This window comes from Atractosteus spatula, chromosome 7 (assembly GCF_055471065.1).
Source record: "Atractosteus spatula isolate fAtrSpa1 chromosome 7, fAtrSpa1.hap1, whole genome shotgun sequence".
NCBI lineage: Eukaryota > Metazoa > Chordata > Actinopteri > Semionotiformes > Lepisosteidae > Atractosteus > Atractosteus spatula.
Genome location: NC_142712.1, coordinates 62,232,885 through 62,250,572, shown reverse-complemented (window position 1 = coordinate 62,250,572; position 17,688 = coordinate 62,232,885). Strand labels below are relative to the sequence as shown.

Sequence of the window (17,688 nt, the reverse complement as noted above, 5' to 3'; positions counted from 1 at the left end):
TCAAATCTTATCATACAAATTCTGGGTTTTATCTTGTAAAAGACTATCTAGAGCAATTCAGAGAACATTACTGTTTGGCACTTTACTACAGACAGAAAGCTGTATCAACATTTGCTTTCTGTAAAAGAGGAGGAGAGAAACTAAACCTCGTAATTTCCAAATTCATACACAATTTACACAGATAAGCTTGCAACTGTGGCCATGTTTAGATTATCTAGCTTTCTTAGAGGAGCTCATTCCATTAACAGGGGCCTCCACCTACAACATAATTGGGTACCCCAACCCAGGAATTCTTGACCACTCCCAAAATCCCAAAATCAGGAGAGCTGTGGATCTTGGTGTTTGTCTGAGGTTACAGGCAAGGTTAAGAGGTTATTTTCAACCTGAAATGTGTTTTCACCTTCTGTGATCCACATATGGCAGGTTGTCCTCAAAAGGACCTCAAAAAAACAACCCATGTGAAAAATCACACAAAGGCCTTCTTCTTCTTAAGATTGCCTTCTTCAAGCTGGAACACTCCTCCCACTACTCACCACGTTCCAGGATGATGAGCTGGGCGCTGGCTTGCACATTTCCTGCGTCGTTTTCAGCTAAGCACTGGTAAAACCCTTCATCAGACTTCACCAGCCCCAGAACCTGCAGGTTGTGCTCCTTCTGTTGGTAAACGCAGGAAGACATTCATACTCCTGAACAGGCTGAGCAACACCAAAACACAACATAGCCCATGCTACAAAACCAAGCATTCATAAAACACGATTAAGCAATGACTTCAAATATCAGTGCAGTTTAACACAAACACAACCATACACATCTTATATCATAAGCAACACAACACTACAAAGAAATCTGTATTATAGGCAATTTTAGTGTTTTGTACTTTTTATAGATCAGCGACTCACTACTGATAACCAGGCTAATAATGAAGTGGAACTCTTCAGCTTTAAATTGTATCTATAACTGTTTTCCTCTCCTTCTATTGCAACATGCTCCAGTGTGCTTTTCAGCCAAGCAGTAGAGGGTTAAGATTTGAAGGGAGAAATATGTCTGTGACTGGATTAATTATTTCCTTGGAATATTGTAAGAACTGGTCTGGTAGAGGACAGAGGCAGGCAAAACAGGGTGATTAGTCAGCTGACCCTCAGAAGGACTAGTGTCGCCTCAGACGTAAGTCCTCAACATCATGTCACTCTGAAATTTTCCGTTTCCTCTGCAGGAGACACGTTTGCTTTGAAGCCAAAAACAGACACTACAAAGAGGCAGGGAGCGAACTAGACTTACGATGATTTTGAAATAGTCACTGGGAATGACGGCATCTCCATTTTTGACCCACTTGACTGTCGGGGGAGGTGTGCCCATCACCTCACACTCGAAGACAATGTCCATGGACTCGTATGCATAGATGTTCGCTGGCTTCTTCAGGAACTGCGGGGGAGCTGGAAGAGAGGGCAACAGCCTGGATGAGATGTGCTCTTAAACCAGTGCTGACAGCTCTGGAACAGATCTTTCTAGGTTGTTAATTTATTCAAAGCAAGTAATTCTGAATTACAGAAAATCATTTAGTGTAATTGTATCTCTCATTATAAAGATCTCCTGTAATTACTTTAAAAGCTTTTGACCTTATGAAAACCAGGTGTCAATCCTGCTGTTCCTATATCCCTGAAATGAATAATTAGCATCCTATTTGTCTAGTAAAAAATATACATACAGAGATAAAATCTGAATTTTTTAATAAGAAATTGACTGTTGTGCTTTATCGGTACAGCACCTCCATTGGTAAGTTGGTAAGTTGTGCACAGAAATGTGGACAGCACGTATTGATGTTTAGCATGACCATTTAGCAGCTCAACCCCCTGAACCGCAGCATTCACAATCATGCAAACTCTCTTCAGGACCTCACCAGTTCATTTGAAGTATAAAGCTTTTGCCATACAAAACCTGAAACGTGCTGAAATTGCAACAGTATGGAATGCGTTTTCTTTCAGGATATTGCTGTTTCTTAATGCGTGGCTGTTTGGCTAAAAAACGTTTTTTCTGGCAATTATGAGGTAAAAAAAAGTTTGTATTCTTTAATGATCGTTACACCCAAATGCACATTTCCATTGTGACCTCTACAGGCCTTTGCACACAAACCATTTGAGCAGATTTCGATGTGGAGTGAATAAAATGATTTAGCGGAGAAAAGTGTCAAGCTTTATTTTCTAAATTGCCGCAAATAAACCAATAACATTTCCATGCAGCTGTAGTGTGCATTAAAGCTCAGCAAGCTTGTGTCTTGCTTGACTCCTTACAGACAGACTATCCAGCTTACAAAGCTCCACACAGTATTCAGAGACTTGTAGAAAAGCACTATAATCCCTGCCTACCCACAGCTGTCTTGTTTGTATGCTACTAACTACTACTGCTAAAGAACACAGCTTTACTAGAGAAAACGGTTAACGGAGCTCTCTGCTGAAGGAGTGAGGGACTGCTATGAGAGTGTGTACAAGGACACTCATCCTAACCTGAAAACTCTCCACTGCAAGTCATTCACTGGGAAGTCATCCCTTCATTTCTGAACACCTGGTTTAATAACAAAACATGCATTTTCACACCTGTCTGATGCAGTACCTAAGAAATTTTCAATGCAATGAAGGTGCTTCTTTGGTAGCTAGCTGTATGGAAGACCCCATTCTCATAGCGAGACCTCCCACAACACCTTCCTCAGTGCATCTGTATTCTTAGAAGTTTTAGACATTTTATTTATCTTCACTAATGTACCAGGGCCAATAGGAATGGACTATTTGTGTTTTTACTTTGATGATTCTTTTAGGGTAAAAAGTACACTGGGTGATGTTCTAGGAAGACATTAGGAGCAAAGCAGAAGGTTTCACATGGGAATTTCATTTTTGGATTAAGAATTTTCGTTGTACAGTTTTTGAGGAATGAATTAAGTTTGGAAATTGAGGTATGGGTTTATTAAGTCATCATAATCTCTACCAAGGGAAAGATAGTGGCAGTCAAAGGCACTATTTTTGTGGAAGGTTATTTCAAAACCAATAGCATGCAGAAAATGCCTGAATCTCCGTTTTATCCTGCCAGTTTTGCTTCTATAATCCTTGCTGCATCCTGACTAATACGTTGCTTACCCATGATCTACACTTATAAACCATCCATTCACTATTTCTACAGAACAAAAGAACACACCTCCTGTAGCTTTGCCAAGAGCACAGAAAGGGCCCTGATGAAGATACAGAAGAGCACTAGCTGTTGAGTTCCTGTGGTGGCTTGTTATCTGCTGCCTGTGAATAATCCCACTTCCCTCAGTCAGTGTGCTGACATGCATCATTTACCCTCAATGGGCTTCAAACATTTGGAACCTATTTGACTAAACAAGTAAGCACAAAAAAAGCTAAACAGGAAGACAAAATCTTGGTATGGATTGGCTTGGATCTTCAGCACTGCAGTCAGCAACACTGAAGCACAGCAGCAGGGGGTCACTAAGACAGATAGGCGGGCCAGGAAGTCAGGTGATGACGGAGGCATCCATCCACAGACACAGAAAACTCACAAATGTGGAAGAAAACCGCAAACTTGTTTTTGCGACATGAGACAGGGCTTGGGATCAGGCTTCATCTTCACTCAGTTTACAGAATTCTATTGAGGTAATTTCTCAGGAGCAGGAACGTACAACATTACTGTCATACCTGGAATTCATTACTATACCAATAGTGGTTTAGCAAACCTGTTACATTCTATAATTAAGGTCTTTGTCAGCATTAACTCAAGGAGCAAGGAGTTTGGTTCATCTAAAAATGTAATCTACACAATGTTAGGTGAGATAAAACGCAACAACTACCGTGTGAACAGTTGTGATACTTCAATACATCGCTTGATGAGAATCACAAATCATTATATTAGCAACCAAATGAATAAAATGGGTTAAATGAACTTCCGTCTTTTGCAATTTCCGTTCTTAAAAAACAAACTGTAAGGTCACACAACTAGCACAACTTTCCTTTGCAGTTTTTACAGAAAAATGTTCAATAAAGGGAAATGTTGAATGTTGTGCTCATGGATGTCACACTCAATCCACCTCATTCCAGCTCCAAGACAAAGAGGGAAGGAAATGTCAGAGCTGTTTTGGTCAACATGCTGTGCAGGAACAATTGAATCCTCAACATGTAGAAACAAGCAGGCGCAAAAGAAACAAACACACACTATGGGAGCTTTGATTCCAGGCCCAGCTGTCTCTGAATTAAACCAATAACGCTCAACAAAATGTGAAACAAGAGCCTAGCTTCACCACTGCTCACCCCCAAGGAGGCCAGAGCCTAGTTTTAGCTAATTACAGCTCTGTTATTTTTATGATAACGGCTTGCTTTCAATGGCTTTTCTTCCCAATCCCAATAAAAACAACCCAAATAATAAGCCATTCACATAGGACGTGAAACATTTTTCCATTCTGACTGCCAGCAACCAGTGTGAATTCCACACCAATTACCTCAGCTCGTCAGCTCCCTGGAAGCTTTACGACCCCTCCACCGCCCCTGAGCCCAGAGACAGGCCAAGGCCTTCTCCCAGTTGACAAGAAGGTCCAGGCGCCTGCTCCAGCTCTTCTGGAACATTCTAGCCTCTAAAGAGAACGCCACAGGCTCCAGGTCCAGTGCAGACATCTTGGCTTTTAAGTGCCGCGATACAGAATGGAAGGCTGTTGTTTAAAATGTTATGTGAGGATTTTCTAACTATGAAGAGAATAAAGCTTGACATTTGTGGCAGCATTTCCCCAACTGCAGTATCGGATGCCCTTTAATCCACTCGCCAAATTAACTAGAACTAAAGGCGCTTCTTATTTAAGCAAATGCAGCTAAGTGGCATGAGACTATACGTCAAACGTTAAGTAGAAGTGTACCGTGAAGCTGCAGAACAATATTTTAATAAACAGAGTTATGTTTTAGAGACATGCCAACATTCTCAGTAGCCTTAGTGAAATGAGTGCCTTTTATTAGCACCGCAGTTTGTTTAGGGAATTAAAAAAACAAATTGCATTAGGACCACATGATTTAAAACCTTAATTTCACATTATGAAGTTTCACACTTGTAAGGAACTGAGAGGCCATATAAAGAAACAACCAGTAGGAATAAAAGGGGGAAGAGCTGTAAAAAGGAAACGCTGGAAATGGAGGAAGAGGTGTTTCTTTTTCGCTGGTGATGTCGTATGACTTAAGGTGAAGCCAGGGTGGTACCATCATTTAAGAGGCCAATTCACCCATTTGCTCAGCACGTCTTCTCCATGTCTGACAGGTATTTGTCCATGCACTACAAGATTATCCACAACACAGTTCCCAGCCCAGGAAGATCAGAATGATCATGTCTGTTTAAAGTTTAATGTGGCCAATCCTATGTCGCTCACTGTATGCAGCACACTGTCAAAGGCATGTTGTTGGATTCAGATTACCAAGTTGATTGGGCGTATTATACCCTGCTTATCAAAGGTCTGTTGTCAGCGTGTCAGTGGCTTAGGTAACGGCATAAGTAGTAGTTATAATACATGCGCCTTATTAAAATAATAATAATAACAGCATCTTATTTATGCTATCATTTATATCAGAGTTTTCAGCAAACTCAGAGCAGAATGTCCTGCACAACAGCACACACAACACAATCAATACCGTTAACACCTCTAGTGGCCCCAAAATAATTTTCCTGATATGAATTTCATACATTTGTTGTACTTATAAGTGATTTGTATTCTCAGTATATAACACATACACAGCCACAGAACATCATCATAACTGTTTCAGTGTCTTTCTAAATCTGGGGGACTTAGTCCAGCAGAAACACTTTGATGAGCGTAATGTAGGAAATAAGAATGTTATCTTTTTACCAGCAGGTTTCATCATGTACTTAAATGGATTAACATCTTAATAAATTTTAAGTATTTTGAAAGGGAACATCAAGGGAAATGTAAGGTACTAGTACAGAGCAAGCAGGTCTATAACCTGTATAACCGAACTAGGAAACTGCTACATAAAGTAGAATTGTCTACACTCTAAATTAAAATGCATTGTAATTTTGTTGAATTTTACAAGGGCTTTTCAGTTAAGGTCTGAAGGAGAACGTTCAGTGGAAAAACATGTCCTGTTGGGGTGTTGGCAACATAACGAGACCCTCTATTGTACTGTAATTTACTGAGACTCTTAAAGGCTGTAACTGTGTGTTTAGCAAACGAAAGCATCTAATCTTCCATTGCAAATCGTATTGCACTTGATAATGGGATAATTCCCCCCTTATTTTTCCTTCCACTAATTAGTTCAACACCCAAGACTGAACAGAATTAAGGCAGCCTTTCTGGCTTGGATGTTGTGCACAGGAGAGAAGTGTTGTTTTTGGGTGCTTGTGTAGGCAGAGTTGGTGGGTATATTATTACCAATCAGATTTTTAAAAAGGCATTGCTATATTTAAACAGAACTTTCTGCTACGGTGGGTATGGACTTTTGGTACAAGAGTTGAAGGCACAAGGTGCATGACCTCTAACTGAAAGCATAATGTTTCAAATTGACAGCATCCTTGCAAAATGAAAGAATCAAGAACAAGACAAAGCCAGGGTTCAATATGTCGAGCTCTCGTGCAAGAGCAGGGGCCTATGAATATTCTGTTTAAGGTGGTCATTCCAATTTGGTTTTTGACAAATGGCTTTAGTTATACATCCATTGTTAGCTAAATGGAATGAAGGCTTCAAGCTGAAGTTTTAGTTTACAGTATTCCCCAGTGCCCTCTTTGAATCTTCTGAGCATCAATTTGTAACCTGCCTCTGCATCTTAATTCAGGGCTCCACACAATTTATTGCAAATATATATGTTTGAATATGAACCACTGGGGACAAAAAAAATCACCACCATTCATTACTTGCTCATTATTCCAGGAACACCTCTGTACGTGCAGCCATGCAAGGTAAATTCCTTCTTCCTCCCGCAAGACAAAGCAATAAAAAAAAAGTTTGAGAGCAGATTTTTGTTTTGGAACAGACATAATAAAAAGCACTAAATGGCTGCTGCAGCTTGATATGGAGTGAACTGATCCCAGGTGTGATGAGTAACAAAGTCAAGGTGTGCGGATATGAGTGTGCAGCGACCTCTGCCACGGCCCCCACCTGTCTGCTAAGAATTAATTATAATAATGATTAATTAATAATTGCTTACACTTATATAGCGCTTTTCTGGACAATCCACCTGGCTGCTGGCCATAGGAGCACATTGCACTAACTTCCAGCACCTATACCACCCTGCAACTCACAACTGGCAGCCCACTGAAGCTCAGCAGGAGTGAGTCTGGTCAGTACCTGGATGGGAAACTCCTGGGAAAACTAAGGGTTGCTGCAAGAAGAGGTGTTAGTGGGACCAGAAGGGGGTGCTCACCCTGTGGTCTGTGTGGGTCCTAATGCCCCAGTGCAGTGATGGGGACACCATACTCTAAAAGGGAGCCGTCCTTCGGATAAGACATAAAACTGAGGTCCTGACTCTCTGTGGTCATTAAAAATCCCAGGGCGTTTCTTGAAATGAGTAGGGGTGTTACCCTGGCGTCCTGGCCAAATTCCCCCTGGCCTTTACCCATCATGGCCTCCTAATAACCCCCCTCTCTGAACTGGCTTCATCACTCTGCACTCCTCCCCACTGAGAGCTGGGGTGTGGTGAGCGTACTGGCGCACTATGGCTGCTGCTGCATCATCCAGGTGGAGCTGCACACTGGTGGTGATGGAGGGGATCCCCATTACCTGTAAAGTGCTTTGAGTGGAGTGTCCAGAAAAGCACTAAGTGTAAGGAATTTATTAACTGAAGGACCAATGTAAATATTAATAACTGAAGGACCAATATAATTATTAATTTGGCTGATACTTTTATCCAAAATCTTTATTAGCATTCATTTATGAATCTGGGTATTGTACCGGGGCAATATGAGTGAAATACCTTGCTTGGGCATAACGGATGTACCCGGATTCAAACACCCAATCAAACACAATCGGCCTAACCGCTACTCCACAGTGCTGCCCTGCCTGTGTTATCTGCACTTTCCACTTATACACTTTCCTTTGGGTCGCAAACCCAGCTGCATGTATCCTGTCACAGTTTCAGCTTGCTCTGTCATTTTCTTTGCTCATTAGGTATTGCAGCAAACCACACCCTCCAAAGCCTGCTGATAATCTAAATGTGAAATATAATTGAATATCAGATTTTTAATGTGTTTTGTATTTTGTGCCCCTTTTGACGATGTGAAGCACAATTTTGGATGACTAAATATGCAAAATAATCTCCAGATATCCCCCATATTGCATCTTGTTAATGACCTATACTCTTGTTCATAGCAACAAGAAGAAAAAAAAGAAATACTATGCCTAGACACTGTGGTTTGGGACTGGACTTTATTTTTTTTCCCCCACATCAGTCACCGCATGTGTAGAAAACAAATTACTTTTTTTTTAATTCCAAGTCTGCAGCAAACACCACAACATTATAAAAAAGGGCAATTTATAGCCCCATAACCCACAGGCTATTTCTGCGTTATGGTGGGCAATGAAGACTTGTGGTTGTGCTTGCTTTCCTGTCCTCCTATTCTTCTCTAAAAGCGCCTTCAGCAAGAAAATCGACGCGAGCATGGTGCTAATGTATTAATGAAATGAAGGCGAGCTCTGCGACATATTGACCACCTTTCCACCATCAGAGGGCCCATTATGAGCCAGTTAGCTACTCCACAGTAGCACCTTTTCCAGCAAGCAGCTCCAATACAGGCCAGGCTTTTTTCTGGTTTTCCCCAAAAGAGCCATCCATACTGCATGTCTCAAGTGATTGTCCCCCAGGGCCTATACGACAGGATCAGAAAAAAAGAGAAATGACTTCCAGATCTTTACCTGATCTTGCCTTCTTCCCCTAATCTCTATGCTAATCTTGAGCTGCGGCTAAATGTGTAATTAGTGAAAGGTGTTATGTAGAGCACAAGTCTGCAGCTGCTGCATGCAATTTGTGACTGGTGGATCACTGCGGTGTGCTCTGCTGTGATACCCTGTTGCCTCAACTAAACTACCAGGCCTTGCTGACAAAGTGAACTCCCTGAAATACCCAGGAAGCGGCCACCTGAGGAAGATGCTTGAGTCAACATCCTACCTCCTAGCAACCAAAACAGGCAAGATGGACCCTGAGTGCCTTACTCTCATCTGTAACTGTTCTTATGCGTTTAGTAAGGCGCCTCCAGACGACACCGCACCAGCGTGCCCCTAGAGAGCTTTTTCTTAGGAGGAGAAGGTATTTCTACCAAACTTGTCTTTCAAATATGCAGTTAGCTTTCAGGCAAGAAAACAGAAGAGGATGATTTAAGGTCTCCCAATAGTTAAATATCCTTGAAATGGTTGCGGCGCACAATGCAAGTTCACTCCACAGTCACATACAGGAGAAAAGTTCATGCCCAATTTCTAAATGTAGGGACTCTAAATAAAGCGAACGGAAATCTCAGTTTCCATAATGTCATTGTGGGCCCGTGACACTTCCGATCACACCTACAGTGGGAAAGGCAGGAAGCCACCAGCCTGTACGAAAACACCTTGTGCGTCACTGTGGTTCTCAGAACTGTCCCCAAGTCCTGAGAGGGAGGCTCTCTTTCCCTCTCAACTATTGTCAGTTTTATCCTGATAATTACACACGCAAAAAAAAAAATGACTGGCTCCCATCTAAGTCTGAAAAACCTGCCCCCCACCCCCCCTTCCCCTCCCAGTGAATGAAAGTGCAAAACAGCTGAAACACAAGGAGGCTCATCAAAATTTAATATTCTTCAGCAGAGCCAGGCAATGAAATTTTTATTGGATCCCAGGTCCTGGTTCTAAATGAGGAACACATGGAACAAACAGACACAGCTCAGGAAAAAGGCCCTCCTCCCTCCACCCTGCCACATTCAACCTTAAGGCTCCAATTAGAAAAAAAACTGCCCCACTGCAGCGCGGTGCTTGTAGAGCCCCCTAATTAAAACCTGCTGCCTCCTCCACTCTGATTTACTGTCTTGCCATCTCCTGTAAAGGTCGAAACAGTGCAGTACAGTCAGGGCGACCTACTGTATCCGTCTTGATCAAGGAATACTTTTCCGTCTGAAGCGTTCTCGAGAAATAATTAAACAAATACATAAGTCAATGAATTAAGACCAGTTGGTTGCAGCTGTCTAAGAAACACAATACAAAATGTCGTAGAGTAGAAAGATACACGCACAGTAGACACAATAAAACACCTCTGACTGGGTTTTTCAGTCCAATTAAGACTCTGCTACAAAATGAATGACAGTCCATGCAAAATTATCTTTTTTCACACTCAAAAAGGCCTAGCCTCCCAATGAATTTTTGAATTTTTAGATGTCTCAGAAGTGTTTGAAAAAAAACCCACCAAAGATGACACTAAAGGCTTTGTCACTGTCTGAAAAGAATCAATTTTGAACTTAAACACAAAACACAATTTCTAAAAAGCACTCTTGGCGATAAACAATCTGATTTTTACAACCATGTGTGAAGTGGTGCTGCAAAATGTGACTTTGGTTTTGTACGAAATGCTTTGATATCAGTCTTCTGCAGTTTTACCTAAACAAAAAGGCACAACAAAGTCCTGCTCAACAACAGGTGGCCCTGCTTTCCTTCCTCACTGCTTACAAAAGGAAACGCAGCAGATGGGGAAAAGATGTAGTGCATTACAGTCTCTGAGCCACAAGCTCTGAAAACATGGGGTGATTAGTTTTAAGAGCCAATTCTCAAGACAGGCAAAACAATACCGTTGTTTAAGAGATTAAAGTGTCTGTGGCAGCTACAGAATTAAATAAAGAAATGACTGTGTGTGGGGAGGATGATATGTCATTTTTCTTAATGGCAATGCATTTGTTTATGATAATACTTTTCCCCAAAAGGCTGGTTAGCTCCTCTCCGTCTGAGGCACACACAGCCCACGGTTTTCGCAGATAGAGATCAAACATCAAATGGCTGCCAGGCTCTTTGTGCAAGCCAGAGTTTGGGGGAGGAGGGGAGGCATGAAGAGAAACCAAGGAGGAGGAGGGAGGAGGGTACTGCAGAGTTTCCACACTCCATGTAAAACGAGCCGAACTTTTTCCTCCCTGCTCCAGTGGCTCAGAACCGATCTGTAATTCAATGACAGGGGGTCAGAATCACTCCACCTGGGCGGCCAGATTCAGTGACCCTGACTGCTTGCTATATGCGCTGGGAATGCTAATCAGCCAACTGTGCCTCAGCGCTGGTGTAATTAATCAAACATCCAGGCAATGACTGGGGAGGTGTGCGTTTGTGTGTGTCTGGGGGGGGCAATTGACAGACTGACAGACGACTGAGTGGCCAAAAAGGAACCTGATGCAGTCCTTTCCCTCATTTCAAAATGTCATGGATCTGTGATGGAGGCTTACTGAAGCTGAACAGGCCCACTCATTCAAGAGACAAGAGACCCAACCAGGCTGCTCCTCATTAGAGATCCGTCTTCACTGTGTAAACAAAAGAAATCAAAACTGATCACCTGATCGCTGAACATCTCAAAGACAGCAAGAGAATATCCCCGTAAGACCTTCAGCCTGCATTTACGCCTTCCGTGTACCTCCACACATGTATGCCCACCGGAGAAACAGGGCTCCACTGGTCTACCCTGTAGTGTGTGACTTACAATTTCAGAGTGGAAAGGAAAGTCAATGAACAAATCCTGTCAATAACTTGCGGGAGGAGACTTTGCTCCTAACATAGACAGCATTCCTGCACACAGGAGCTTTACAAGAAGCCAAAGTCATTCCCATTGACCAAAGCCATGGTGGTATAAATAGGCCCATAACCCTTCTAGAGGGAGAAAGGCACAGGAGACCCGTGAGGATGGAGGCATGTATCCTGGTGTGGAACAAGCTTGTTTACTGAATCATGTTTGTTACCATCCCTGTGACATCTTCACCACTCGAGAGGCACGGTTTCCATGGAGATTAATTAGATCTCATTTGTATTAAGTCATTAGAGCAAAGGAGACAGCTGCTGCTGCTGCTGCTGGCTGCAACAAGCAGCACCATCTCTTTGATTATGCCTCTTTCCCCTTTTCTGTGAAACACTAGGGCAAGACATGGAGCCTCGTCAGACACTCTGCAATTTTCATGGTTAACTTGCTGTAGCTGTAAGGCTCTGATCTTTGTAATTAGATGGAGATGCAATCAAACTTCCTAGCAGGGTAGACAATGCCGCCATTTGTTTTGATTGAAGGTGTTGGGGGGGACAGTTCCTCACAGAGGTGCCAAAAGTCACTCTGGAAGGACAGGAGTGCTGGGATGAGGCATCCGCTGGAACAGCAGTGCCTGGAGTGTGCTCCCTCTCATCCCACTCACTCGGGGAGGTGGCGGGCAGCCTACAGTCCGCTCGATTTATAACGGCAAGGCACTCAGGGAGAGCACTTCAAACGCATTTCATTACAACAGTCTAACCGCTGCTCACCGCCTTCCTTATGGAGACGATAATGCATCTACATTTAAATACCTTAATTCCGCTTGCACGCAACAGTGCTGAAATACTTTACAAACAGCTAGATGTATTTTTTTTTTGCAGATGCCAGATGTCTCACAATAGCTACAGTACATTAAAATGTGTGCACATGGATGGAGAAACAGGACACCACACGACACCACTACTTATGTCAGCAGTACAGTAGACAATGGGGAACAGAATTCAGTGTAGTTTAAGTTAAGAAATAACTGCTGCTTCATTTTCAACATTCATATGTATAAACGGGGCAATAATTGCAGTGTGGTAGAACAAGGCTGTTTGTACATTTGAAATCACGTTATTAAATGAGAATGTTGTTTCCGGTTTGAAACTTTTATCATAAACCCAAGCTGGGAGGAGGGCCTTTCTCCACATAGGTTTACCACAGAAGTGCTATGTTTTCCCCAAGACCTTACCAATTTATAAACAAGAATGGAAATAACAGAAAAGGATGGAGTGTTGCCCTTTAATACTGGTAAATATTCTTCTCGGAAAACTTACTGCAATGTTGCGAATCATTGCTCGTTATTGTGTGAAAGGATCGAAAACAAACAGGAGTAGAGTATAACACGCAAATCAAGAGATTCACTTGCACACACATGCAGAGTGAATAAAGACTGGAAAGTAGTGGTAAAGAAAATGAGAAAATAGGGCTTTCAAAATATCCACAGAAACGCCAGTGAGGAGAAACTAAAAAAAAACAAGTAAAAGGCCACCTGAATGACTTAGATCATCAGAAAAATATAGCCACCATTTTACGCAATGCATTTGTGTCAAAATAATCTACAGGTTGAGTTCTGTATTGCAGCAGGACATACAGAAATAATCTTTTTTGGCTGAGGATATTTATTTTTGAATAATATGCAGTTTCATCACCACAAGAAAGAACAGAGCAATGACAGAGGTGGTTATTTTATTCTGACACAGCAAAATCCCAATGAGCCAGCAATAACAATCGAACATGTATTTACTTACAGCTTGAGCTGTTTCTCTACGAATGCTAGTCAAAAGAAGCGTTTTTTAGACTTCAAGCCTCAGAAAAGGCCAAATTAAAAAAAGTTGGCCAGCCATGTGTGAATAGATACCGTTGGCAGTCTCTTGTAATTATCCTTTCTATCTGGTTTGGCATGTTCAGGTCCTGACTAGAGGTATCCACCTTTGCTGCCCGTTTATAATGAGAACTCCTGGGACAGGCAGATTTATATGTACAAGGCCACAAAGGTCTGCTTAAACAGAAATAACCTCTTCAGATTTTGCTGGCTTCGACACAGATAACACAGGAAACCAAAAGGAGACTGACTGTACAGTTCAGCTCTGTTCCTTAGAAGCAAATCCAGTGTTTTCAGCCACTAACTAAAGGCTCGGCTCAAGAACTGCCCTCACACTGACAGTCTGTACATTAATATTCAAGTGTTGTGCTGAGCCAATGAAACAGCCTTCTAAAAAGTCAACACAAACTACAAAAAGTTATCCTGACCATTAGATTATCTCTAACCCCTGAACTCCAGGAATGCAGAACCTTGCTGCTTTTCACATTAGCGTGTTACCATATCAGTATATTTTCAAACAAATGTGTGGTTTATTCACTTAAAAATCAATTTTATTTCAAAGTCGCATACAGTTGCATGTTAGTCTAACAGAATTAACAAAGTTCCTCATTGCCTCTTTACGTATGTCTTGCAAAGTACATTATTTTGCAAGTGACTTGATAGATAAGTATCATATGGTCTTCCTCGAACAGCTGACAAAAAAATGCAATTGTGTCCCTTTGCATGTTGATATAAAAGAAAGACAGCCTACCTAGAAAACACCCAATGTTCTCTTACTTCTGTGGGGTGAATATGTAAATAGGTTAACTGATCACAAGAAAACGATCCTAAATCAAACTGGGTTAAGAACAGAAAAATCCATTTTATCAACAGGTGATGGATTGTACACAGAAAGTACACTTGCTAAGCCAAAACAGAGGGTGTCCGCAATTCAACAAAACGCGAGGTTTTAGAGTGAACCTGGCTTTCTTCCTCAGTGACTGGCACACCATCCTCAGGCAGAAAAGAGTGGCAGAAACTTCCACAGAAGAAACAGATCACCACAAGGTCTTTACTGCATGTTAAAGCTCCTCATTGTTACAGTCTGTGCCCATCCACGATCTCTCCTATGGGCTCTCCGAGGGGCCAGGTGGGTGCACAGCCGGCTCTGTCAAATCAGGAAAGATGCAGAAGACCTCCATCTACCCCCACTTGCCCACACCTGGCTCCAACCACTGCAGAGCTATCTGCTAGGGAGGTCAGGACGGAAATAATTAAGCTGCTAGGAGTGAGCAAGGTCACTCCAACATCTAGCAAGAGGGACAATGATCAAGAAAGAAAGATGAGACAGGGTGCCTCATACATCCCTTGAGGGTCTCAGTGTCAGCCAGTGTTCCCCTGCAGCGTCTCCTCAGGACACCCTGAATGGACAGGGAGTGGTCCAGGGTGTCTGACTAGACCCCCAGGTTCAGCCAGACACAACTCAACTAGAGGCGAAGCTGTGCGGTGCCACAACCCCCCCTTCTCTGAGCAAAAGTTTTGACCATTTTAATTCTGCCAAACATTTTTATCAAGCATAGTCATTGCTGAAGATCAACTAGTACACTAAGCATCAAGACGAACATTGTAAAGTAATAAGAAGTGACAATGCACTGATATCACAATTACTGCTATCTTATAAAATAAGTAACTCATTTTGCTCTTTAACAGGTAAAATGAATAATTCAGCATGAAACTGCACTTCAGTAACTGATAAAGGCTGTTGTGATTTATGGCACATTGTCATGATGTCCTTTGAAAATGGATTACAGTCTTTAAAGGAATTAAAACCAGCTAGTTTTCTTGTTTCAGTTCCTTTTTTGGAATATATATTGCCACTTAGCTAGGAAACACAATGCATATTTCATATATTCATCCCCAAAAGAACAAATACTGGCACTATTTCAGGCAGTGAAATAGCGTTTTGGCAATATTTATGTACTGTGATGAAATAAAATTGGGTTAACAGCCAGAAAAAAATAAAATAAGCATTGATGCTTTCTAAAATACCAGTAAGGGTATTGCTATTTATCCTCTTAATGGGCACATCATAAAAAAGACTGGATGAGAAGAGTCATCCTCCTGTACAAATGAGTGGTAGGGGGCGTCACTCAATTTTTCCTTTAACCTATAATTCAGTTTTTGGGGTCTTAGCACTAATATATTCCAGGTCTTTCCTACGGAATAAAATGTGTTACAAATATGGGGGCTAAAACAAATGGGTGACCTCATTGTACCCATTTACAATCCCCCCCCCCCCCCCACGGCCAAGCATTCCACCCCCTCTCTCCAGCCACCTACTGGAAAGCATTGGCATGCACAGCGATCAATTTAACATGGCCGTCTGCCTAAACACTAAAGAAAAACAAGTCTCATAAAAACATAGAATATTACAACACAGAGGGCCTGCAAAACAGGGTGAGTCTCACGGGTTTTAAAAATGTGTTTTTTTTAAATCCGAAGTCTCCAAAGGGCAGATATACAAGCCCACAGGACCTTCAAACCTTTTGGTTTTCAGTAAGGAGATCCCATATTGTTACACTGCCCAGGAAACTGAAACTGCCCAAACTCGGTTAGGTGCCTGTGGCCATGAGGAACTGAGAACTGTGGGTCGAAGCAGAGTTTGGGCCGGACATGACATGAGAAAGCCCAAAAGCCTCACTGAAGTTTACATACCACAAGGGGAAAAAACAGATACAAAAATAAGCAAGACAGGTTTATAAGAATTTAGCCAAACCTGCAAATCTCCATCATTTCATTGGAATTGAAATGGCAAAAAAAAACAATTAATTAATCATTTAAAAAAAATAAAAATAAGAATTAAATCAATTCTTTTTTAGAATTAAGTTCTAAAACTAGAACTAAAATTTCTAGATTCCCAAAAAACACAGAGGGGAATTCAGTTTGGGTGTGTACAGTAGGCGTTTCCTCTAACGGCATCTACCTTGCATTGTCAACTCAGCCTGGGCCTCAATCGTTTCGTTCCCGTTGTCCGCCAAGCAGCTGTATATCCCAGCATCCTCCTCTGTAAGGTTCACAATCTGCAGGCTGCCCCCGCCGACAGTCTCGAACTTCCCTTCCCTGGCAGAGAGAACAGAGAGATGAACACGGAGTTATCATTCTAACCAGGCACGTTTCGCACATCTTCCCTTTTCTTACAATACATAATCACAACTTTTTAATTACACCCCTTACAGGGTGCTGCCTGCACAGTTAAAAATAGAATTTCCACACCTTTTTAAGGATTATAATGGAAGGTTTTAGTATGTTTTCCACAGTAGACGGCTATAACCAAGACACGCACAAGGAAACCATCAAGGGTGAAGACTGAATTACAGAGCCCACATCAAATGCTTTTCCTTTTTTTAAGATGCTTAACGTACAACGTGGATAACACAAGTAGCAACCTCTTTCTGAAAACAAGGCCATAGCCCTGTATGTGCATAATCATGTGTTCAAAATCTGAACAGCACCCAACACAAACTAACCCAGGCCATGAAAGAAGGGTCAACCAGACAACTGAATTGGCTGCAACCCTACAGAAGGAAAGAAAGGAAAAATCAGTAACAGATGAACCAGATAAGGGGGAAAAGTGAAAAACAGAAAGTGCTTGCAGAGTAAATCAATGATTTCCTGTGGGTATCCTATTGAGTTACAGGTATATTTAACATAGCCCCCTCCCAGCATATATACACACTCCAGCTCCTCATGTTCCTGAAGGCAGTGACCTTCAAGCACTAACCTTTCCCCTCTGACCTTCTGCACAAGTAATGGAGAAGAGGAACACTCAACGAGTGTTGATTTAACTCATGGTGGAGCAAAGGTGAAAATCAATAGGGTACACAGATATATATCTGGAGAGCTATCGGTGCTCTCAGAACAAGAGATTGCCCTTGGCTTGAAAACACAGTAGTACAGGGATACTGCTGCAACTGCATAACATAATACACCGGCTATTGATTGGTTTGAACATGAGCATTAATACCACAATTTTCTAGCATAGCAGAGCCCCTGTGCCAGGCAAACGGTTTATCCTGTGCCCTCTGATGCACTAGGGTCCTGCCTGCTTGTCTTTAGATACCATCCTTGAGGTACATTGGTTACACT

The 17,688-nt window shown here is 42.0% G+C and overlaps 1 protein-coding gene across 6 annotated transcripts in view; it reads right to left on the bottom strand.

Moving 5' to 3' along the window:
• Window positions 1-17,688, bottom strand: part of neo1b (neogenin 1b) — a 198,515-nt gene that overhangs the window by 62,699 nt on the left and 118,128 nt on the right. For all 6 annotated transcript variants that reach the window (XM_088922350.1, XM_088922354.1, XM_088922353.1 and 3 more), the window contains exons 5-7: window positions 16,526-16,662; window positions 1,279-1,433; window positions 534-654 (exon numbers count right to left, since the gene is read on the bottom strand). In XM_088922350.1, the coding sequence (XP_088778476.1) occupies window positions 534-654; window positions 1,279-1,433; window positions 16,526-16,662 (413 nt within the window). The remainder of the gene's footprint in view (window positions 1-533; window positions 655-1,278; window positions 1,434-16,525; window positions 16,663-17,688) is intronic.